The sequence below is a fragment of the Schistocerca cancellata genome, chromosome 1 (genome assembly GCF_023864275.1).
Source record: "Schistocerca cancellata isolate TAMUIC-IGC-003103 chromosome 1, iqSchCanc2.1, whole genome shotgun sequence".
Classification (NCBI taxonomy): domain Eukaryota; kingdom Metazoa; phylum Arthropoda; class Insecta; order Orthoptera; family Acrididae; genus Schistocerca; species Schistocerca cancellata.
The window spans coordinates 1,034,359,342-1,034,386,128 of NC_064626.1; the positions used below are offsets into that span (position 1 = coordinate 1,034,359,342).

At 40.1% G+C, this 26,787-nt stretch overlaps 1 protein-coding gene across 2 annotated transcripts in view; it reads left to right on the forward strand.

Annotated features, from left to right (window-relative positions):
- The first annotated feature begins 813 nt into the window (after positions 1 to 813).
- LOC126089736 (uncharacterized) overlaps positions 814 to 26,787 on the forward strand; it is a 134,305-nt gene continuing 108,331 nt past the window's right edge. Inside the window, exons 1-4 of one of the 2 annotated variants that reach the window (XM_049906934.1) lie at positions 829 to 964; positions 12,913 to 13,008; positions 19,745 to 19,928; positions 22,540 to 22,639. In XM_049906934.1, the coding sequence (XP_049762891.1) occupies positions 901 to 964; positions 12,913 to 13,008; positions 19,745 to 19,928; positions 22,540 to 22,555 (360 nt within the window). In that variant the 5' untranslated portion in view covers positions 829 to 900 and the 3' untranslated portion in view covers positions 22,556 to 22,639. Of the gene's footprint in view, positions 965 to 12,912; positions 13,009 to 19,744; positions 19,929 to 22,539; positions 22,640 to 26,787 lie in introns of those variants that run through there. The other variant, XM_049906933.1, reaches the window with a different exon arrangement.

The window sequence follows — 26,787 nt, forward strand, 5'->3', positions numbered from 1 at the left end:
ATGCACGTTTGCAAGCTTGTATTCAATATTACACCGGTTATTAATGTAGCAGCATATTTGCAATACGTTATCTCGAGCTCACATTAACCTGTGGTCTTAGAATGTTAGTCACTTAAATAAGCTACCTAGACAAATATATTCAGAAATTTCACTATTCGACATTAATTATCTTTCATTGTTGCGATTTCTTTCCGTCGGTGGTTTTCACCGTATTAGTTGTCAATGTTAATTATAATAAACACAGTGTACCAGATCCTATCTAGGCCCAAGAAACGAACCCAAAATCCCATTTAGATTTGACGCTCGACAATGGTTAGTGCGAATCATTTACTGCAGAGAGATGTTGATACACGTGTAGACATTGGCAAGCTACTCTTATGACACCCAGTGACGCAAAACAGGTTTTTCCAGGTACTGCTTGAGACACGCCCCCATGAAATCGTATCACACTTGCAAATCTGTGCGTAATGTGCACTTGTTTTTGCCAACAGGGACATCACGGAAAGAAATCTGAGGCCCTCCTGTCGGCCGCTCTGTGTTCTGGCCTTGAGTTGTGACAGCTCCCAGACTCGGGATCAGCGACTGGAACGGCTGGAACGATGAACGTGCGACTGCGATATGGCAGGGGAGGTTTGAGGAAATGGTGGCTTCTCGGAACTCGCGAATGTGCGATCCAGCCTTGACGTCTGCATCAGCGGGGTATGTGAAACACTATTCGAGATCACAAAGCCTAATTGGCTGCAGGTTGGCGTGCAAGGCCAGCGACGTTGCAGATATGTCCGCCGCAGATGCAGACAGTAGAGGGGAAACACCCCGTGTGCTCTTGGGCAGCGTGACGGAGCACGCCGCGATCGCCCTATAAAAAGCCGCCTACTGCCGTGGTCAGACACAGTCCGCAACATGAGGTGCCTGACACAGATCGCTCTCGCAGCGACGCTCTGCGTCCTTCTCCTCTCCTGGACGGGTAAGACCTCCTACTGTGACGTTTGTCGTAGGTATTCTTGCTAGCTGTAACACGACATCTGTCCGCACAAGCCTATAGACTAGTGTTTCGTACCAAGCCGATTATGTCTATGCCTTTTTGCAAGACCGGTGTGTCCATTTTGCCAAAAAAGCAGGGAGAATATTTTTCAACAATCTTTCTCTTATTTTGGTCAACAAACACTATCAGTTTGTTCAAAGAACTAATTTTTCTGCGTCAAGGTTGTATATATCCGGCTGTTTTACTTTTGCCGAGTAGAATACGACATAATATGAGATTTTATAACGCATAATCCCAGGTAAACTGCAAAAAGATTTCTTGGTATTGTTCCTTCTTTACTGCAAGTTTGTTTCGGCTATAGCGCCATTCATAAGTAAACCTAAAAAAAAGGTTCAAATGGCTCTGAGCACTATGGGACTTAACTTCTGAGATCATCAGTCCCCTAGAACTTAGAACTACTTAAACCTAACGAACCTAAGGACATCCACACACATCCACGCCCGAGGCAGGATTCGAAGCTGCGACCGTAGCGGTCGCGCGGTTCCAGACTGTAGCGCCTAGAACCGCTCGGCCACTCCAGCCGGCTAAGTAAACCTACTGATGATACAGCTGGTGAGTCTACTTATGTTTGGGTTTACAACAGCTGTATACAAAGGACAGTTTACATATATACTTACGTGTAGTTGGAATATGCGGCCTATTGCATCTATGTGTAAACTTTTGACTGTTTGTTGCTAGATAGTCACGTAAGTTCTATTTGCATATATTTTTTTTCGTGAGTTACTTTTAACTGCTGAAATTACAGTTATTCTTGTTCATCCATTATGATTACAGTGCAGTATTAGGTAGTCAGTGATATTAGTTGTGTTTCATTGATATTACAGTGTGGTTATTATTTGTATCTACGATTAGATTCTTTTTTGTTCCTGAGTGTTTTTTTATCCGTTCTCGTTTTCTAAAACTTCTATAATATTTTCTACACAATTTTTACGTTTTAGATCGATTTGTTCATTAAGTATATCATTTGAATGACGTTTATTGTGCGAATATAGCTCTGATTCTTCCAAGCTGTTCATAGTCGTGTAGCACTTGTAATGTTGTGTGTTGTGGTTTCGGTTTCTGGGGTGCGGGTAAAAACTTTATTGATTACTGTCCCAATTTATCGTGTGTTCTCTGAACCTAACGCTAAAATGTCGTGCCGCCTGACCGATGCAGAATTCAGCGCAGTCGTTACACGAAATGTTGTAGATGCCTGGGTTGGCAAAATCAGTGATTTCGGTTTTGCAGATGGAATTTTCGTTTTTAGATTGTTGTTTATACGGAATGCGTGTTTTATGATTGTTTTATTTAAGATTTCGTTTATTTTATTAGATATGTGTTCCAAATATTAAACTAAAGAACCTTAAGAATATAATTACGAAAAAACGAAAATCTAAAAACAATATTTCGATCAGTAAAAACTAAAATGCCTGAATTTGTCAACACAGGCATGTATAAAATTTCGTGTAACGACTGCGCTGAATTGTATATCACTCAAACAGGACGTAATTTTAGCATTAGACTCAAAGAACACACAAGAAATTACAACAGCCATCAAACAGGGTTTTACCCTACACTCAAAAACCGAACCACAAAGCAGAACATATCGAAAATGCGTTACAAATGCTACACAAAATAACAAAAGGACCCGCTATGAACAGACTGGAAGAATCCGAGGTACATACACACAAAAAAATCACCCAAACGATGTTCTTAATCAACAAATAGATCTTAAAGCCAAAAATTACCTAGAAAATCTTACTGAAATTTTGGAAAACGAGAACGGATGAAGAAACACACAGGACACGAAAACAAAAGGTAGTCATAGATACAAATCATAACAATACTCTAATAGCAATGACACACAACTAACGTCACTGACTAGCAAAGATTACACAGTAATCACTATCAACAAGAGTAAACTGTCATTCAAACAGTCAAATGTATTTCACGAAAAAAATGTGCACAAATAAAACTTACGTGACAATCTAGCAACATATAGACAGTCGAAAGTTTACTCGCTCATGCAATACAAATGTCTATTCCTACCAGATAAAAATATGTATCGGTACTGAAAAAAAATGGTTGAAACGGCTCTGAGCACTATGGGACTTAACTTCTGAGGTCATCAGTCCCCTAGAACTTATAACTACTTAAACCTAACTAACCTAAGGACATCCACACACATCCATGCCCGAGGCAGAATTCGAACCTGCGACCGTAGCGGTCGCGAGGTTCCAGACTGTAGCGCCTAGAACCGCTCGGCCAATCCGGCTGGCATGTAAACTGACCTTTACTATATATATAACTTTTATAAACCTTAAGTATACTTACCAACAATAACACTTACAAGTTTACTTGAGAATGGCACTATGGTGAAACAAACTTACTGTTAAGAGGAAACAATGTTAATAAAACTTTATTAGCAGCTTAGGCCGGCCTGTAATTAATGTTTATAAATATCGAAACGAAGTTTCCGGGAAATTATAGTATGCAGAGGAGCAACAAAATTTTATTGTATGTTTAATCGTCTTGAGCCTCGTGTTAATCGAGATACTGACGCAATTGCTCTGTAAAGCCAGGCTGTGTATTTATATCAAGTCTTTCGACTGTTTACTTGTTTCCGAAAAAAAGTTCACTTCAACTTGAGCACACACACATATTTGAAATAGTATGGTACCATTTACAAGGTTAGTAGCTGACCGTGTGTCTGGGTCATGTAAAGTAGGAACAAGATAACATATATTTTATCCTATCTTCTTGGTGCATATAACGACGGAACTGATATGAGAGCTCCATTTGACGTTGATTACACTGCGTCGCCAATTCCATACGCCCTGCCTTACAGTTTTATCGCAATTCTCGTGTAACTTTGCGAAAAGCTGGGACGATAACATTAACAAGCTTTACATCGCTGACAGGAAGACGGCAGTATCAACATTTTGTGGAATTGTGTAAGGACATACATATCGCATATTCTCGTTAGCATCTAATTAAAGAATGTAGGTCCCTTCCAACCGTACTAGGAACATGAAATTTAATACGTGTAATGTTATTCAAGCGTATCCTAACACATCTGTAAAAGTTATCCCCTATGACCACAGTATAGTAAATTTGTATGCAACTGCACACATGAACACATTATTTGATCATATCTTAACTGTTGCACTCATGAATGGGGTAAGACAAAGGAAACTGTGCACATACTTCCATAAGCATCATAATATCTCTTATCTTCTCCTAATGGACCATCCACGAGGTACTCGATGGAGATAGTAAAATCAAAATTGATCTCGAGTACCGATTCTTTATGGCTAGAAGATAGCGCTTAGCGAAACAGCATCGTATACGAGGATCCTACCCTCATGCTGATGGAACTAGCCATTTAAAAACGAGCAACGTGCCTCCAGATGATTCCAGTCTCTTTGTTTAAACGAATATGGTGATCTGAAACAAGTCAGCAGTACTAAAGAATGAGCCATAAGGCCAATTTCACGCTCTACCCATTGCCACTGAATTACTCGCTCTCAGCACCATTACAACAAATCTTTTTCTATTTCTATCTCCTACAATTTATTTAATGCATTGCACTCCATGCATTTTCGAAATATTTCTTCTAGACATCGACTCTATGTGATTCAGGTTCCATTCATCCATATTTGAGGCAAGGAGCTATTCATTGCAACCACAATGATGTTCTGTTTCATTCTGTATTTCTCTGGTATTTATTATTTACTTTGTTTTATTTTTGGTTGACATGCTTAAGCTGACAATATTCATGCCGTTCTTCTATTACGTTTAACCAGAACTTCTTCGTATTAAATCTTCACACTTGTTATGACACAACTATTGTAACATCACTGATGGTTAATATCGTACACAGTTATAACAGGAATGTTAAAAACAGTATTAACTACAGTAGAGTGGACCAAACTTAACGTTTGTTTGTGAAAAGTGGAAAAAAGGAAATAATTAACAGGTAGATTTAGGGCTGTGAGAGAAAATATGTCAAAATGGGAGAAAAGGGATGAAGTCGTGGATCATAAAGAAAGAAGAGAACAGAAAAGATATGACGAGATTGATGGGGAAACAAAAGGCGAGATCAGGCTAACTGAGAGAAGAAGTGAGTGTTTTGCTTTATTGTTCGACAGAGAGAAACGTCCACACATGTTGATTTTTGAAGGAAAAAGAACGTGATGAGTGAAAGAAGTGATTCAGTTTTTTCTTATGTACAACAGGGTGTAGAACTGTTGGTAGAAATAGTCAAAACTGAAACTTTCTTGTACATAATTCTTTCTTCTAGAATATGCGTGATAAACATTGTAAGAGTAATTATTTATACTTATCCAGATTAAAAGTGGTCCTACCATGCTTCCTTGAGGGATGGTGAATTTTAATTCATATTCTGTTGAGAACTAACCTTTTCGTTATGTAGATGATAATATTGTCAAAATTATATCCCTCATAGATATATTTGGATTCCAAGTTTAAGAATGAGAGCCTGATTTACTTGATACGTGGTGTATTCTGTTTACTCAGGATTCACCATATTTCAGGCCATGGTTAAAAACAAGTAACTACCAATGTTATTGCTTGTTTCCTTTCCTTGAGTTACTGTCAGCATAGAGATTTGTCCCCACGGATTTAACATTTACTTCTTATCCCCAAACTAACGTTTTCCGACAATGAGAGGGAAATTCGTGTGTCTTGTTTCGCGTATTATTTAAGGTGGGAGAGAAGATTGGTTTAGTTCTCCGTCGCCGACGACGTCATTATAGACAGTGCCAAGTTGTAAGTAGAGAAGAAAGGGAAAGGCAACCGGTTCTGTCCTTCTTAAATGAATCATCCCGCCGTTAACCTTAATCGATTTAGGGAAACGGTGAAAAACATACCTCTGGATAGCTGGATGATGTTCGGAGCCCCAGTCCTTCCAAATAAGAGTGTATTAGGACTGCGCCAACCATCTGTGTTGTGTGTTGTGTTGCTCAGATAACGATGGGGAAACAGTACGGAATTTTCATAGAGGGGTATGAGGAACAGCAAATAAAATGTATTCAGGTTTCCTTGCGTGCCAAATCAACAGTCGTTAACACTACACTCGTGCTCTTTACGGACAGAACTCACGTAGGCACCTCGCAAGTTAGTGCACAACGTGTTTCTCAGTGCGTACATCTACATCTGCATCTACATACATACTTCGCATGCCACCTATGGTGCGTGGCGGATAGTACCCTGTATCACTACTACTCATAATAATTTAGACCACTAGTATTTGTCTTTGGTATAAACAGCGAATAGCCTTCGTATCTGATGTGAAGGATGCAGTTGTTTTTCTTACTTAATTAAGATAAAAAAGTTACTTGAATTCAGAAGGTGTAACTTTGCACAGTAGTGGAATCAGATTAATGATATAGCGTATCTCAGGTGTGTAAAGTTCAAAAGACTCCCGGAAATGTCATTAGTTGAGGCTTTCACAAGGAGTTATATAACGTAAAAGCATATACGATTGTTGCTTCATCTTGCTCTAAGTGTAACTATAAATAGCGTGGTACATGTGGGAGAATATGTTGTATTATTTGTACCGTTTTGACAGGGACAATACAACGCAAAACATAAGGAGCTTTCTGAACAAATGAGTAAACAATATTTTCATGTAATCATAGTTTGGTTAACAGTGAGCTAAAGTATACGTGTGCTGCAGAGTGATTATAGGACTGAGTTCTTCCAAATACGAATTCTTCTTAATTTCTGCGCCTAAGCACATTTATTCCATTATGAGTGGATTCTCACTTTTCATGCTTTCCTGAAAATATTAACTGTTTAGCAATAAATTTTATGAATGAATATTTATGGTTACGGATTTCTCACTAATAAGAACAAAATAATTAGGATAATTTTCCAAACCTCTTTGTTACTGAAAATTTAATATTTTCAAACATAAAACTATAAGTGCACACTGATGATGACACAGATATGCCATATGGTAAAGAAATTACTAATAAAATGTGTTTCACAACTACAATGGAACAAACAACACAGCCCATCAGAGCAAAACCGTTTCTGTTTCATTCAGTCACACAGCTACCGCCTCACAGTTGGCATCCAACGTTGAAATTAACCCCCTCACACTGTCGAACAACAAAATCATATCTCTATCGTTCAAAGGGGACTCATGGTTTATCTTCTAAATCGCAAATAATGACTGCACTCTTTATTCCAGTAGAACGGATACCATCGTTTCCCTCCAGATTGTTCCGATGGCCCTAACTAGGGCAGTCAACTTGCATTTCTGTTTCCGAGAACTTATCATGCAATATTGTCTCATTATTGTAACTCCACTCATGTTTACTTTAGCAACCTGTTTTAAATCACTTATGTTTTTATTAAATTTTTGAAAGGCTAATGGAAACTGGTTGTGTTGGTTGCCCTGAAGCGATGATACAGAGAGTCTGAAGAGCACGAACTGATCACTGAAATAATTAAAATTAGCATTCGCCACTGCACCAGTCAGGCACTACTGCAATGTCATCACATTAAATGCAAGGTTGTACTTCTTAAAGAGATCTGTCAGTTGCCAATGCCATGTGTTGAGTGATAACTGACCATGAGATTGCCCGAGAATCTCATGTAGTTCTTTCTTCAGTAATGTCGACGGAGCTTTTATACGTGACCAAGAAAGGAAACGGAGACAAGGCGATTAAAAACATTTCTACATCTCTGATTAAATGTATGGAGTCTAAGATAGATATTAATGTAGTATTTGTTCATGATTGATATCTGTATTCTGCCTAATATTTCATATTCTTTTAATCTTCATTTTGTTCTGTTATTCTAAAATAAGATATCTACGATGGTGACTGTAATATATCTTTCCATTGCACCATTCGTTAAAAGAAGATAGGACGAAAGTTTTGTGTCTGTCATGCGCGGAACTTTCGTGGTCGTTTCACTTTCCAGAGAATTAACATAATGTAGAAATATAAGAATCATTACTGTACGGATACCCGCATCGGTCACTGACCCTACCGAATAACCGTGCGCGTTAAAGAGAAGCCTACCGCACGGGGAGGCGCACTGGCCCCGGACTGAATCTGCTCTATGGATTAACGACAAAGTCGGTCTGTTGGCCAGCCTAGATGTTCTTAGGCGCTTTCCAGCTAGGCCAGGGCTTGTCAGGGTGTTTGCACCAGCGCATCGCGCAGTTCAGAATGCAGAAGGTGGCTTCGTTGTATTGACGACACTGTAAACCCACACTCCTCGACTTTACTCAATGACACTGTCTCTTTCTTTCCTTATGCTTGTCTTCCCTGCTCCGCCTTCTCAACCTTCTCCAAAACTTCTCCAGTTTCCTTCGTCATTGCCAAATGCTTTTGTGCGGTGGGTAGATAGCTTAGTTTGATGGGACAAGATGACCTGTGCAAAAAAGATTTCAATAATAATAATAATTTCAAATTTGTTTAGAACAGAAAATTATCTTTTCCATTTTCTCCTTTTTTTGTTCGCAGTTACGCAACTAAGATCTGGTACAAGAGATCGGCTGATAGCAATTCTTACAGCATTTATTAAATTTCAATCAGAAATACTTGCGCGCAATCTAGTTTTTGTATAAGACAAACAGAAAAATCCTTCCACATACACATGGGGAACCATACATAGAAATAATCCTCGCTGCTTGTCTGTGCATCTTTGGAAATTCTTCCTCTGACACATAATGATAGAATTCGAGAAAACATTCGGTGATGTAAATGAAATGCTTTTGGTGACCACCGGTTTGCAAATAGAATAATTCAAGACGTAAATCGGGAGGCACACTTTAAACTGTTATCGAAAAGGGCTTTAGAAACGCATTAACTATTGGTTGCAAGTTAGTAATTTCCTGTAACGGAAACAAAACCAAATGTTAATAAATGAAAGTAATGTATAAAGTTCCTTTGAAGTAATAAAAGGCGATATGTTTTAATAAACAAATATTGTGGACTACTGTTTCTAATGTAATGTAGGCCTACATCTAACAAAATCGACTTTGTTTTGCTGTTAGTGATATAGGGTACGTTAACTGGAATGGCTCGCTAAATTCATTTTCAAAGGAATGTTAGCACCTGGACGTATTTTACAAATCGCGCTCCTTCCCCTAAAGATGCTCTCAAATAAAACCATTGTACCGTTTTGAATAAAACTGTTTTAAAAATCAGGGTGCATTATTAAAGATAAAAGTTGAATATCGCTTACCTAGCTCAGGAAATTGTTGCCGTTTTCGATGAGGTGGTGTTTCCTTTGAAACCTTTTCTTTTTGCGGCCATATTGTTGACGAGGTTATTTTGTTTTTGGAGTTTCTGAGACAAATCATTTAGGACAGCCATAATGTCTGCTAAGAATCCTAGTTCAGTGTCAGGCAAAAGTGGCTTCGGAAGTCCTTTGTCCTCCAAAAACTGAGCCACGGCTTGGCGTAGTCGAATGATTCTGGGAATCACCTTTCCTTTGGTCAATCAGCGTACCTCTGCATGGATATCTGAATACTTCTCTTCAAATAAAATCAAAAATTCTTTGAAATGACGACGAATGAGCCTATACGACGAATACAGTTCACAATAGGTACAACTACATTCATCACATCCAGAACAACGATAACTTTTGCGCAAATAGCCTCTTGGAGTGCAAAACAATGCACGGAAGGTAAATTCGGCGTTTTAAGCTTTTGCCATAGTGGGCCTTTAAAACCCTTTTATTTGACCACGGATTGCTGGCGCCACGCCTTTGGTTACGGAAAACAGCTTTTCCCAAGAGAGTCCTATTACTTCAGCTGTCATTTCGATCGCTTGTAAAATATCCGACCCTGCACCAGCGTCCTACACTGAAATAATATCAGTAGCTCTTCCGCCACATGTAGGTCATCGTTCACGCCACGCGAAAAAAATGGCTAAATCGCGTCGCTAATACCCTGCGCTCACCAAGTACGATGGAGTATGCTATGAGGTTTTCAATTTTGGCTGCCAATTGTTCGTGAAAATTGCCGTAGATGTCACTGCTTCGCAGGACATATTGTCATCGTAGAAAGAGATATTCTGCTGTATTCTGGAGCTATAGTGGGAGTCACTGGTTCTCCAGGTCCAGTAAAATATACTTTATTAAATGCCCTTCCTTAAACGGCGTCCCATCTCTCGCTAAACGTTGAGCAACTTTATAACTAGCTCAAAGAATCCTTCCTCAGTACCCTTCATCTTCTTCGCCCTAAATTAGTTATAAAGCAAGCGAAAACGCAAATGAATACAAATTTGAGAGGAATGTAAACAGACTTCTGTTCTTTTCGAAGGATCTTTGATTAGACTAAAATAAGTGTGCTGAACAAAACTCATTTGCGGATGCGTAATTCTCTTCTGCAAAACTATGCAACTACCTTAATTCTTCCTCTCTGGCGTCACCTACGATGTCACTCTACTTTACTGAAAGCAATTTGCTGCTGTGTCTTTCAACAGGTTGTTTCCTTACACACGTAAGTACCGTACCGCAGATTAGACGTCTGGCTACGATAACGTCACTGCTAGAAAAACACAAGAAACTTCCTACTGCAGTTTAAATGTACTTTCGGAAATCTTTGCTTTTTTCGGAGCAGGTTGTTTCATTATTCTAGTAACAGTCGTGCACTTATTTGTTTCAGTGTTCAATAAGCCGTATATCAACGCAATTGGTAGTGCACTAAGGTGGCTTCACCAAACAATTCAAGTTGAGGCGAATTAAGCCGAGTTGGAACGACGCACCGTGCAAACACTCTCTGCATCTCGCTTTTCACGCGCGCGATTTTCCGTGTGTGAGAGGCACCGCACTAGGTGAATATCGAGCTTGTACCTGCAATGAGAGCCCACGATGCTGGGATCACAGATTTACTTCGAACTTTGTACACTTTTAGTAGGCCATTAAAACAATGTGCTAGTAGTACCGTGCACTAATATGGCAATTCCGAGAAAATCGTAAGACCAGTTTTACGCTTTTATTATATAATGTATGTATCCGGCGTAGGTACTGGATGCCACAATTCATGGTGGGCAAGTGGTTAGCTTTCGAGCTAAGTAAGACACAGGTGTGTGAGGCGACGGTTCGACTCTCGCTAGAACTTTTAATTTATATTTTTTTCATCACTGGCCATATTATTTAATTTATATGACATTTGAGAGGTAATATAACTAAAAAAACCACGTTTATTAGGATAAAGTTTTAGTGAATTTCGTGTTATTTACTATTTTACTTACTATTTTTAATTAAATTTAATTTTTACAACAAACAAATTTATACATATCGACAAGTAAACGAAGAAACGCATGGGGTTTTCCTGAAAATATACGTCTGTAGTGATTTGCAAAATCTCCTATCCACGCAGTCTGCTAAGGTACTCGGAACTACTCTGCACGTCGACTCTTGGAGCTGCAGACACGAAGGTCGGTTCCATTTGGTAATTAGCCTGCGTAGCGGTGAGACGTTGCTGACGTAGCACGATCGAATAGTGTAGGTGCAACTTTTTTGAATATCACAGAATTTACAGTTGTACCACAAAATTGAAGGTAGAAGCGGAAGTCGAACCGTCGCCTGACACACGTGTGTCTTACGAAGCTCGAACGCTAACCACCTTACCATCATGAACTCAAAGGTCTGGCACCTACCCACAGATACATCAGTTACATAACAGACTCGTAAAACTTCTATTGCGATTTTCTCGGGATTGCCAGCGTAGTGCATTTTATTACTTGCACATTGTGTTGTTTTAATGGTCTATTAAAGGTGTACAAAGTTTTAAGTAAACCCCTGATCTTAATGTCGTGGACTCCCCTTGTAAGTCCGACCTCACTTCCACGATTTGGAAACATTACTCTCACTTTCACATGAGTAACACTACTCGCAGTCAGTTGGGATGCACATATTCCATATCAGGCGCAAAAGCGTTAGCTGTATTGTAACCCATCACCCCGGACTACAAGTCCATTACCAAAAAAAAAAAAAAAAAAAAAAAAAGTCAAGGAAATCAAAGTAATGAAACAAAGACAGGCATTTGCAAAGACATTTTTGGATATCATATTAATTTATTAAATGAAAGTGAATTAACAGTCTATGTTTAATGACTTATCAAGAACATTAGGGCTTTGATTGCTCCTTTGTGTTTACGTATATCTCATAAAAAGGAATATATTTCCTAGGTCATCACACCAAAATGTCGAGATATATTCAAGATGAGGAAGATGACTTACCAAGAACATTAGGGCTTTGATTGCTCCTTTGTGTTTACGTATATCTCATAAAAAGGAATATATTTCCTAGGTCATCACACCAAAATGTCGAGATATATTCAAGATGAGGAAGTGGTTCACCGTAATGTAAATACACATACTCTGACTGCCGTATGGTTAGGTTAGGCGAGAAAAGTAGTTTAAGGAGATCTTACGCGATGGAGTGACCACTCACCCGTTTGTGTATTTGTGTGTGTGACTGTGTTCGTGTATTTGCGCTCGTCCGCAGCCTTTCGTTTGAGAGACTGACTGTGATTTGTCTGTAAGGAAGATAATGGATAGGTATTTGCTTTGCAAACAGGAAACTTATTGATTGTTGTTTAGCAGTGACCGTAGTTAAGGGAGCAAAAACGTTGAAAGTCAGCTCGCGGGAGAAGCAACAGTATTTAAATTCACAAGTGACTTACAGCATTTGGTTGGTGACAGTTTAGGAACAGTTATAGTAACATGATATTTCTGTGATAGTAAAAGAAACAACCATAGCAGTCTCAGAATTCCTCTAGAGGAGCCTCAAATTGTGAGCAGCATCTCCATTTCTCGCAATTCCTAAGACTAAAGAAGTTTGTTCAATACTCTTCCAAACTCCGTAACACGTGTAAACCGCTGCGTGTCTTCTAGATGCTGCACCGACACCAGAAGCCAATGAAGGAGCGGTGCAGGTTCAGGAAAAGAAGGTACCTTCTGAAGAAGTCGCAGCTCCTCAGCCTGCCGGAGGTAAGTTGAAAAGCTAACTGGAAGTACGAATACTCTATCTCTAGATTACACTCAGTTTTCGAGCTACATATGTTACTAATCTCCATACTCACATGTTGGAAACAGATATTGGTGAGAACACACATTCTACAACATATCATCCCCTGCCCTTTTCATTGTTGTCATTACTTCAGGGGAGGAAATACATTAAAGTTCCTGTATAAGCTAGTCAACATTTCGTATCACAAATTTATATAAATCTCCCTAATTCCTCTTAAATAAATCTGGTTTCAAGGTGAGAGTATAATACACCTATTGTAGCAATATTTTCTGAATTACACTGATGGAAAAGAAAACAGCAACACCAAGAAGGAGTTGTCCCATATAAATGAAAGTTGGTAGGAATGTTTTTTCGTCTGACAGATGATGTCTGTTCAAAGTTCTACCTACAGTTGGAATGCAAAAAATGGCTCTGAGCACTATGGGACTTAACTTCTGAGGTCATCAGTCCCCTAGAACTTAGAACTACTTAAACATAACTAACCTACGTACATCACACAATTCCATGCCCGATGAAGGATTCGAACCTTCAACCATAGTGGTCGCGCGGTTCCAGACTGTAGCGCCTAGAACCGCTCGGCCACCCCGACCGGCAGTGGGAATGCCAATCAGGTTTGCTGTAAGTACACACTGTAACCTCTGTGAGCGTTAGTTACTTTCTAGACTGGATATGATGAGTTGCTGTTTGTCAAGGAACATCTCACTGAGTTCGAACAAGGTCGTGTAATAATGCTAACAGAAACCATATGTTCCTTCTTCCATATTACGGAACGACTTGTCAGAAGTCTAGCCACTGTTCATGATTGCTGGCACCACTGGTCAAGAGAATGTGTGGTCGCAAGAAGACAGGGCTCCAGACGGCCACGTCACGCTACCGAGAGAGAATACAATCGTGTTCGGCATACGGCAGCAGCCATCTGAACAGCAGATGACACCACAGAGACACAAATAACTGTTACAAATCGGTTACTTCAACGACAGCTCCGAGCCATATGCCCTTAGCGTGTATTCCACTGACCCCAGACCATCGGCAAAGGTCATCGGAGGGTATTGTGGAGGTCTGTTGTGTTTTCTCATCAAATTAGCTCGTGGATCGATGACAGTGATGACCATGTGCTGGTTAGGAGGAGGCCAATTGGCCTCCAACCAGCCTGTCTGCGTGCTAGGCACGCTGGACCTACACCTAGAGATATGGTCTGGGGGGCGATTTCGTACGACAGCACGAGCACTTTCGTGGTTATCCCACGCACCCTGACTGAAAATTTGTAAGCTAGTCTGGTGATTCGATCTGATGTGCTGCCATTCATCAACAGCATTCCGGGGTGCTTTCAAACAGGATAAAGCTCGCCCACCAACCGCTGTTATAACCCATCGTGCTCTACAGAGTGTTCACATGACGGCTTGGCCTGCTCGAACACCAGTCAAGCACATACTGAATGTCAACGGACGGCAACTCCAGCGTCAACCACAAGCAGCAGTAACCGTCCTTGTATTGATCGACTAAGTACAGCAGGCATGGAACTCCATCCCACAAAATGACATCCAGAACTTGCACCACACAATATATGCATGTTTGAGCGCTTGCATTCAACGTTCTGTCGTTACAAGGGTTATTAATGTACCAACATTTCACATTTTCAGTGACTTACCTCGCGCGTACATTAACGTGTGATATAGGAATGTTAATCACCTCAATTCGTTACTTAAACGAATGTATTCCCAAAATTTCACTACACCGCATTAATTATTTTTTGTTACTGCGGTTATTTTTCCGTCAGTGTATGCTGTGGAATGACTGAAACTATGCAATGAACGATTTATTACTACTGTGTCGATGGATTTAATTAGTTTCTTTGATTAACGTAACGTGATTATGGCTACACAAGTGACATACTGCTCTGCAGTAGTTCTTAACGTCTGTTTTACGAGACTTTGTCTCTGGCTGTTAAGCCATATTATAAACAACGAAATGCTTGTAGTAATTGGAGCATCGGAAACGAGAAACCTCTCGTAGAAAATAATTAATTTCACTAGCGTCCTGTATGCCAAGACCTTACAATGGAGATGAATTTTGTTGGTTGCTAAATAGGATAAACATAATTGTAATCTGGCCGTCCGCTATTTCCAGTATTACGTGCTGCTGTTGTGAGCAGACAAAAACTTCTAACGAAATTTTCTACTGGCTTCTTTATTGCAGAACAACAAATCCTGAATTTCCCATAAAAATGCGTCCACGATACTTCTGTTCACAAATCTTCATTGTTCCTCATCAGATACATGGAGTTCGTTCGACTGTCGCAATAATGTGCAATGCTTTTTTTTTCTCTGCCATTGCTCTATGTCGACAATCAAGCATTTTGCCGTTGCGGCCTGATTTTGTAAATAAACGGTCTCAGATACTGCATTTTGACTATTGCTCTTTCCCGACATTTAATGTCAGTCAAGTGAGCAACGCGTTACTGTTATAAACAGACAGATGATGTTTTCAGTATTGGAACAAAACGATTTCGGACTCGTGAATAAATGTCTTCTAGAGTCAACAACACTTTACAGTGCCCTTATACCAACTTTGTTCTCGGGGGCCGAAAAAAAACGGAGTCTATTTACACAGCATGATATGTTAAGTCAGACGCCTATTGAGGATATTTCCCTTTCGTTAAAAATTGTTGTGGATAAACACTAAACATGATCCAGAACGAATTTTCAGTTTTCAGAGGAGAAACTGTAACAGGTGAAAATTATGTGCCCGATCGAGACTCGAACTTAGGTCCTTGCCTATTACGGACAAGTTCTCTCCGGAATGAAATTTTCACTCTGTAGCGGAGTGTGTGCTGGTTTTGAAACTTCCTGGCAGATTAAAACTGTGTGTCGGACCGACATTCGAAATTGGGACCTTTGCCTTTCGCGGGCAAGTGCCCTACCAACTGAGCTACCCAAGCACGACTCACGACCCGTACTTACAATTTTACATCCGCCAGTACCTCTTCTCCTACCCTTCAAACTTCACAGAAGTTCTCCTGCGAAACTAGCAGGACTAGCACTACTGGAAGAAAGGATGTTGCGGATACATGGCTTAGCGACAGCCTGGGGGATGTTTCCAGAATGAAATTTTCACTCGGCAGTGGAGTGTGAGCACACTTTTCATATGTGGACACAATAAAAGTAGATACTAAAACATGAAGTACATAACAATTAAAGCAAAGATAATTTATGAAAACCATTAACACCGTTAAATTGATAGATATTAGTTACAGGGAACGAAAATCCCTGTCGCACGACCCGTAAAGATTACAGTCAGGTTAGAAAATGTACCGTATCAACGGCCGTTAATCGGTCTGAGGAGCTCAACAAGATCTCCTCATTCTTCATGTCTTAGGTGGCAACATTCTTGTCTTTACGTTGGTTACGCAAATAGACTGGCCATAAAGTCAATGTGCGATAAGAGAAAAATACTCTCGGCTGAGGGATTGGACCAAGGCAGCTTCTACACGTAGCGGCCCTTACGTTACATATATACTACGTGATCAGAAGTATCCGGACACCCCCAGAAACACGTTTTTCATATTAGGTGTACTGTGCTGCCATCTACTGCCAGGTACTCCATATCACTGACCTCAGTAGTCATTAGACATCGTGAGAGAGCATAATGGAGCGCTCCTCGGAACTCACGGACTTCGAACGCAGTCAGGTGATAAGGTTCACTTGTGTCATACATCTGTACGCGATATTTCCACACTCCTAAAGATCCCTAGGTCCACTGTTCCCGATTCGTTAGTGGAGTGGAAACGTGAAGGGACTCTTACGGCACAAAAGCATACAGGCCGACCTTGTCTGTTGACTGACAGAGACCGCCGAAAGTTGAAGAGGATCGTAATGTGTAATGGGCAGACATCTATCCAGACCATCAAATAGGAATTCCAAACTGCATCAGGACCCACTGCAAGTACTATGACAGTTAGACTGGAGGTGAGAAAACTTCGATATCTTGCTCGAGCGGCTGCTCATAAGCCACATGTCACGCCGGTAAATGCCAAACGACGCCTCGCTTGGTGTAAAGAGCGTAAATATTGGACGATTGTACAGTGAAAAAACGTTGTGTGGAGCGACGAATCAAGGTACACAATGTGGCGATCCGATGGCAGGGTGTGGGTATAGCGAATATACGGTGAACGTCATCGCCCAGCGTGTATTGCCAACAGTAAAATTCGGAGGCTGTGGTGTTATGATGTGGCCGTATTTTTCATGGAAGGGGATTGTACTCCTTGTTGTTTTGCATGACACTATCACAGTACTGGCCTACATTGATGTTTTAAGCACCTTCTTGCTTCCCTACTGTTGAAGAGCAATTCTGGGATGGCGATTGCATCTTTCAACACGATCGCGTACTTATTCATAATGCACGGCCTGTGGTTACACCACAATAATATCCCTGTATTGGAATGGCCTGCACAGTGTCCTGACCTGAATCCTATAAAACACCTTTGGGATGTTCTGGAAAGCCGAATTCGTGCCAGGCCTCACCGACCGACATCGATACCTTTCCTCTGTGCAGCACTCCGTGAAAATGGGCTGCCATCCTCCAAGAAACCTTCCAGCACCTGATTGAACGTATGTCTGCGAGACTTGAAGCTGTCATCAAGGCTAAGGGTGGGCCAACACCATATCGAATTCCAGCATTACTTGTGGAGGGCGCCACTAACTTGTAAGTTATTTTGAGCCAGGTGTCCGGATACTTTGATCGCATAGTGTCGCTTTAGGCTGATTGTTACCCTCGATATGGAGCGCTTGCGACACTTGATAAAGCTTACAGAAACGGAATAGGATAGAGGATACAACGCCACGATTGTGAAACAAGTACATCACTCTGCCACATCAAGACAAAAGACCAAGGCCCTAGGAAAGTGGTAGATAATGTGTAAAATGACGCTGGTAGTAAAAAATTGTCAAGTATTAGCAACTAAGTTAGCGCTGATTATAATGGACAAACATTTCGTTTCCCCGTCTCTCAGTACTATTAGAGTCCTGCAATACGACAGCCCCACACGATCAGCCGCGCGACGTTCAGAGGATAAGACACAGTATAAACATTCAGCTAACTATATCCTTTTCTACACGAAAAACATGCAACACGAAAAAAATATAGAGTGGAGAGAGAGAAGGTTTTAGACACAGTTATGTTCTATTTAGATCGTAACTACGTTGTGCTTAACAAGTCATTTGAACCTGAATTGGAGAAAAAATTTACGTGGCTCAAAAGTCAAACTCGGAATCACCGAACCTGAATGCCCGCTATTCTGTACAGAATTACCATCTAATCTTTTTCTCTCTGGATTAGCTTTTTTGATTTACTAGTTATGTAGATTCTAATTTTGTCAAAACTATTTCCCTCACACATTTTTATTCCAAGTCTAAGTATCATTGTCTAAGGCATTCTTTTTTTGCTTAAAACATAAGGTCGTGCTTGAAAATAAGTAGCTGCTGTTTACAAACTGTTTCAAGAAATTGATAAATGTTACTGTAGGAGAAACATCGTTCCATGAATGGTAGAAAATCTAGGATACGGGAAAGGTATTATTTCGGTACTAAGTTGCATAACACTAATCGAAAGCGAACGTTCGAACTGAACCATAAACCATGACCTCCAAAACAGTTAACAGAAATTTTAAATAAAAGATACAATTGCATAAATTTTGGATTTCTGACTGGAGCAAATGGATAGTATTGGCTCAGTAATAAGCTGAACGTAGTTCCAGTCTTATGTTTTCGGCCAAGGCTTTCGGAAGGTTTGCTTCGTCTGTAAGGCAATTGCTAGAACTGGAAATTCCTTCTCATTTATTCGCAATTGGAAACGCACGCTCTCTGTCTAAGAACTAGTTGGTTTGGATTTGTGATGAGATGGGGCCTTATAGCTCTCAAATCAATGGGAAACTCCATTGTGTGTGATCATCAGCTGTTTATTTTTATGACCACTGTTACCGGTTTCGATCAGCAGACCATTATGAAGCCGAAGTATTGCAAAGTTTCTACTTGATAATGGTCTACTGATTGGTAGCATTGAGCACATAAAATAATGATTAACAGATGATGGTCATCAACAATGAAGTATCACAAAACTAGTCCGGTGTTTGGCTGAAAAGGAACTAGGCCCTAAAATGGAGCTGATTTCAAACAGCGCATACCCCGTTGGAGTTGAGAATATATGTACAGTCCGGTATGGTAACACGGTATGATGTCTCTTTAGTCCCAATTTTCTGACAGTAGGCCTTCCCACAACAAATGTTATTTTCCTGGGAATAACTATGACAACACAGTCAGTCATAAATACAAATTTATGCCGAGGAAAGCAACATTAAGCCTCGGTGGCGGAATGGATTATTGTGAAATAATACCAAACGTTTCAAATTTCCTTCATAACCGATTTTGGACCTTTTTGTCACTTGTTTATCTTCCTTCGCCAGCACGGTGTGTACGGGAAGAACGTCATGTACAGCGCTTCACATTACTCATCTAACCATTTCCTCTCATAGTTCGATGAGTTCAGTACACTGATAAGATGACAGTAGAGTCAGGAGGATCAAGGCAAATAACATAATATAATGTTAAAAGTAACTTTCTGCTGGAATTTCTTCTTGAGGTATAGTGCACAGCTGTAAGTGCATAGTAAGAGGCGGTAATGACGTCAGTGTTGCCCCCGCAGGTGAAGCAGCAGCACGTGTGAAGCGCGGAGGCGGCGGCTGCAACACGTGCGGAGGCGGCGGTGGCGGCCACGGAGGCGGCGGCGGTCGCGGCGGCGGCGGCGGCAGCGGCAGCTTCTCCAAAAGCAGCTCCCAGGCCTCCAGTTCCAGCTCCAGCGGCAGCTTTGGGGGCGGCGGCGGCAAGTAGTGAGTATCAGCCACCTGAATTCCTACAACTAACACCACGGCACAGCCGATATGGACGTATCAAACAAAACCCACTTACATGGTGGACACCGTATTTACCGCGGAGTTTATTCAGACTGGTTTTATCTGTTCTCCACTGAAATTTCTCTGACGCCTGTAAAAGGCCAGTTATTTATATATTCACATACAGCAGTGGAGGTCGGTATAAAGGCATGGATATTTGTAGAAAAATTAGTATTGTCGGTTGAAATAACTGCACGCAGTGTATATGGAGTAGTATGAAATCCAGTATACTGACAAATGCAGTCAAATGGCATCGCATTTGATGTCAGTAGTACAGTGTGTAACAAGATATCAACAATTCATGTGGTAGAGGGTGGAACTCGGCGTAAAGGCAGTCGGCTCTGTGCGGTGTTAGTGTATATGTGTGTGTGCGTGTGTGTGTGTGTGTGTGTGTGTGTGTGTGTGTGTTTCCTACAGATAGGAGACAGACACAAGTAGTGACAGTGCGTGCTGTGCACTGAAACCACGATTGTGACATTGTGATCATGTGATGAAAGCGCAAAAATCGGTGCTTAAGTGGATACGGGACTTTCTAATCGTCAAATCGCCAAGACGTTGAACCGTTCAAGTACAGTGATTTATAATTTCGCTAGATTCGGTGCACGATATGGACAGAATGGAAAATATGGGCAAAGTAAAAAATTATCTCAGGGAACGAGACTGCTACATTTGTAACGGCCACAAAAAGTTTCTCTCCTCAACTTTTTTCTTATTTGTAATTGTCAGCAACTGCCACACGTTTACTACAAATTTCATCAAATGAGAACACCTTACTTTCAAGAAACGACTGCAGAAACCTCTTCAGTGAAGAGAAGTTTAATTTAGATGGTTGGGATGGATTTCAATACGATTTACTTGACCGGAGGACAGAGGAGCAGGTATAAATGAGCAGAAGTTTTGGTGGTGGGAGTCCTATGATTTGGGCAGCACTTTACACTAAGGGTAAATCACGCATTGCTTGGACGAACACTATAACGAACTCTAACATGTACAACGAGGTGCTAGAAACAGAAAGGATTAGAATGTATGAGGACCTACCGGACGAAAATCTAATGTTTCAACAAGATTATGCATCCGTGCGGGTTTCTGCACAGCAAAAAAGTGGTTTGAAGATGATAATATCGACATCTTTAACTGACCTGCACGTAGCCTGGGTTTCAATCACGTGGTAAACGTTTGGGAAATACTTACAAAGCTTGTTTATCGCAATATAAGGCAATATGAGGCCGTGTGCGAGCTGAGAAGAACAATACGAGTAGAGTGGGCGACAGTTTCACTGCAAGAACTACAAAGCTTAACAAATTAGGCAGGACGGGTGTTGGATGAAGTACTAACAATGCAATAACACAACAGGACAGTGAGTGACTTTATACGAATTTTCATGGAGGAAATACAAATGCATTAGTTTATAACTCGTATTATGAAAGAAACTGTGTAATTCCGTCATGATTGTTTATTTATTATATATATCTACTACCTTCATAGTAAATTCTGTACCTGTATGCCTCAGACATTGTATATCACTTTCGTAGGAACCTGCCTTTATTCTGAATTCCACAATTGTATCCTACTTATAAGTTAATGCCACTGAGGAGCTATCAAAGCTTAACGTAACATATTCAAGAACAGTGGTGATTGGTGCAAGCAGGCTGTCATTTTAAATATATTCACATTCAAGTATCAGTCACGTTCCTGCTTTTCATGACTAGCAGCAGAATGGGTATTTGGTGTTTTGCGTGTGAGGTGACTTGAGACTGATCACGGTATATTTATGGTTCAGACGGGCTACCTAACGATAACCGTAACTATCGAAACCAGTAGTAGGAGTTGCAACAATAAAACGCGATTGTGACTGATAAATTAGTGTGAATGGACATATTATCTGAAAATTATTGAAGCTCTGATCATTTGATAAGAAATATAAATCATTTATTCTGTGTTTGTGTATTTACATGTTTGTTTTATACAGCTTTGTAGAGGTAAGGCTTGATAGCAATACACTCAAATCTGACGTTTGCTCCTTTCATCCATGTTGATTGGATAAGGCTTACAAAGTAGTTTGCTGTGCTAAAATGCTAAGTTTCTGCAACTACCACGCAAATTAAATTATAATCCTAAACATGTGATATTAAAGTAAGCAGAAAAACAGTAAGTGATATTTATTATAGATACATTGAGATCAGTATGCGTAAAACAGTGCAATATTTAATATTCAGAATATTATAATACAAAAGCTTCCGGCTTATAAATTTCTGTTTGATGTGTGGACTCACGGTAGCGGTTGAAAATTCAATCACCCACTTTCATTGCTGCTACAGTAGTACGCCATCTTATAAGCATAACAAATAATTCAATCAGACTATGTTCTCGAAGCTGCACTGTAGGTATTATTCACAAAAAAAAAATGAATAAAAAGGTAAAGTAATCTAACCCATAAAATTTGGTAGTGAAATGAAAAAAATTCGTCTACATTCTACACAAATGGATTTATCTGACGGTACAAATGTCTAACAATTTTTGTAATATGTGTTCCCTTTCTTTGTTTCAGTGGTCACGGAAAATGAGAAGACCAGACGTGATCGTTAGCCTGTACTACTTATTAGTGACACTGTAACTTGGATGAAATAAACTGCTTACTTACACTTAAAGCGTCTATCAATATGCATCACTCTACCCTGACACTGGAACCTAGTAAAAACTTATTCTCGCTAAAGACACATATTTTAACCAACCTTAACAAGATTGCCTTCTGAGTGGTGAACCAGTGTGGATGCAATGGGTTCATTGTTGCGAAACTTAACGAGAACTATTCATGTACGCCATTCAATAAGATAATGAATTGCCGATATATGACCGATAAGGAGATGAGGGTGGTAGAATGAACCTCTAGGCAGTGCGACATGGAGTGAGGGCAAGTAAAGCTATTGATGGTGATCACTCCGTTGGATGGTTCCCTTTGGTGCTCTTCGAAACGAGTGGGCTACGTGCAGGTACCGTATTTCACCCTCGGCCTTCCGATAACCAAAGAGAGCACAAACACCATACTGCACTGTGCATGTACTTCTTATAGTCGTCGAAACATCATAGGTACACACTTGAAACAAGGCATGACCTGTCAGAGATAGGCAGCACTAATAATTCGTAAATATTCCAAATATTAAAGCAATGTTTTTGGCAGTTGATAGTACTCACAGATACTAATATACTTCCCCTTTATTAATTACCGATTTTTTTCACTCAGAGATATATTAAGTGGATTATGGTTTATTTTATTGCAGATTTTGACTTTTTATAAAGGAACTGAGTACCTCTTAAAGGATGGATCCAGTAATATAGCCCTTGTACTCGTTTGGGGTCAAACAGTTTCACATAAACATGTGGGTGCCAAAATTTTGGTGCCATCTTTACTGAGGGTTCTTCCTGTTATTATGATATGCGTCGATTACCTTATTATGCTATCCCACAAGAAGGTCACCTATAAGACGACAGAAATGCCATCCAATATAACCGTATACCTATTTTTAACCCACTGCCGACGCGTTCGCAAACCGTAGTTATTATCATTATGTATAGGTCCCATTGCTTGTATTCACTCCATGGACGTGAAATGCTGAATTTTATTTATTTATTTACACGTCAAGTCCCGTAGGACCAAAATGAGGAGCAAATCTCCGAGGTCATGGAAAGTTTCAGTACATGAAATTACAACATAAAAGTAATAACAGATAAAAATAAATTTCCATGAACCTGAAAAAAGTCAGTCCATAAGTTTAAATAAACGCTATCAGCAATACAATAAGAATAAGCTTAATTTTTCAAGGAACTCCCTGACAGAATAGAAGGAGTGAATGATGAGGAAACTCTTCAGTTTCGATTTGAAAGCGCTTGGATTATTGCTAAGATTTTTGAATTCGAGTGGCAACTTACTGAAAATGAATGCAGCAGTATACTGCACACCTTTTCGCACAAGGGTTAAGGAAGCCCGATCCAAATGCAGGTTTGATTTTTGCCGAGTATTAACCGAGTGAAAGTTGCTTATTCTTGGGAATAAGCTAATATTGGTAACAATAAACGACAATAAGGAATATACAATTTGAGAGACCAATGACAAAATACCCAGACTCGTGAACAGAGGTCGACAAGAGGTTCGTGAACTTACACTACTCATTGCCAGAACCGCCCGTTTCTGAGACAAAAATATCCTTTTAGAATGGGAAGAGTTACCTCAAAATATAATACTATACGACATAAGCGAATGAAAATAAGAAAAGTAGACTAAGTTTCGTGTCGAACGATCACTCACTTATGATACCGTTCGAATAGCGAAAATAGCAGTATTACGTTTGTGAACAAGATCCTGAATATGGGCTTTCCACGACAGCTTACTGACTATCTCAACTGAACTGTGCAGTTTCATTAATCATATGCCCGTTCTGTGAAATTACAACATCAGGTTTTGTTCAATTGTGTGTTAGAAACTGTAAAAACGGTGTCTTACTGTGATTTAGCGTTAGTTTATTTTCTACAAGCCATGAACGTAGGTCATGAACTGCACTATTTGAAACCGAGTCAATGTTGCACACAACACCCTTTACTAACAAGTAAACATAACTATTTTAGAGTTACCCGTAAAACTAGAGGGCATACATTTACATCTACATCTACATCTACGCGATTACTCTGCGATTCACAATAAAGTGCCTGGCAGGGGGTTCAATGAACCGCCTTCAAACTGTCTCTCTACCGTTCCACTCTCGAACGGCAAGCGGGAAAAAGAGCACTTAAATTTTTCTGTGCGAGCCCTGATTTCTCTTATTTTATCGTGATGGTCATTTATCCCTATGTCGGTGGGTGCCAACAGAATGTTTTCACAATCGGAGGAGAAAACTGGTGTTTGAAATATCATGAGAAGATCCCGTCGCAACGAGAAAAGCCTTTGTCTTAATGATTGCCACTCCAATTCACGTATCTTGTCTGTGACACTATCTCCCGTATTTCGCGATAATACAAAACGAGCTGCCCTTCTTTCTACTTTTTCGATGTAATCCGTCAGTCCCGCCTGATGCAGATCCCACACCGCACAGCAATACTCCAACATAGGGCCGACAAGCTTGGTGTAAGCAGTCTTTTTAGTAGACCTGTTGCACCTTCTAAGTGTTCTGCCAAAGAATTGCAGTCTTTGGTTTGTTCTACCCACAATATTATCTATGTGATCGTTCCAATTTAGGTCATTCGTAATTGTAATCCCCAAGTATTTAGTTGAATCTACAACGTTCAGATTTGTGTGACTTATTTCGTAATCGAAATTTAGGTGATTCCTTTTAGTACTCATATGAATAACTTCACAGTTTTCCTTATTCAGGGTCAATTTCCACGTTTCGCACCATACAGATATATTTTCTAAATCATTTTGCTAGTCGTTTTGATCATCTGATGACTTAACATGACAGCATCATCTGCAAACAATCTAAGACGGCTGCTCAGATTGTCTCCTATGTCTTTAATGTAGATCAGAAACAACAGAGGGCCCACAACACTTCCTTGGGGAACGCCGGATATTACTTCTGTTTTACTTGTTGACTTTCCGTCTATTACTACGGTGACCTTTCTGACAGGAAATCACGAATTAAGTCGCACAACTGAGGCGATACTCCGTAGGCATGCAGTTTGGTTAGAAGACGCTTGTGAGGAACGGTGTCGAAAGCCTTCTGGAAAACTAAAAGTATGGAATCAATTTGACATACCCTGTCTATAGCACTTATTACTTCATAAGTATAAAGAGCTAGTTGTGTTTCACAAGAACGATATTTTCTGAATCCGTGCTGACTATATGTCAATAAATAGTTTTCTTCGAGGTACTTAATAATGTTCGAATACAGTATATGTTCCAAAACCCTACTGCAAATCGACGTTAGTGATATAGGCCTGTCATTCGGCGGATTACTCCTACTTCCCTTTTTGGGTATTGGTGTGACTTGAGCAATTTTCCAGTCTTTAGGTACGGATGTTTCTGTGAGCGAGTGGTTGTATATAATTGCTAAATATGGAGCTATTTTATCAGCATACTTTGAGAGGAACCTGACTGGTATACAAGCTGGACCGGAGGTCTTGACTTCATTAAGTAATTTAAGCTACTTCGTTACACTGAGGATATCTACTTCTATGTTTCTCAACTTGGTAGTTGTTGTTGATTGGAATTCAGGAATATTTACTTTGTCTTCTTTGGTGAAGAAATTTCGGAAAACCGTGTTTAATAACTTTGCTTTAGTGGCAGTGTCATCAGTGACTTCACCGTTGTTATCGCGCTGTGAAGGTACTGGTTGCGTCTTGCCACTAGTGTGCTTTGTTTATGACCAGAATCTCTTTGGGTTTTCTGCCAGATTTCGAGACAGAATTTCGTTGTTGAAATTATTAATAGCATATCGCATTGAAGTACGCGCCATATTTCGGACTTCTGTAAAACTTTGCCAATCTTGGAGATTTTGCGTTCTTTTAAATTTGGCATGCTTTTTTCGTTGCTTCTGCAACAGCTATCTCACCCGTTTTGTGTACCATGGGGGATCACTACCATCACTTATTAATTTATGTGCTATATATCTCTCAATTCCTGTCGATACTATCTCTTTGAAAACATTCCAAAACTTTTCTACACTTACATGATCAGATCGGAAGGAGTGAAGACTGTATCTTAAAAAGGCGTTAACAGCATTTTTATCAACTTTTTTAAATAGATATACCTTGCATTTCTTTGTTTATATAAATAAGGAACAGGAGTGACCCCAACACTGATCCCTGG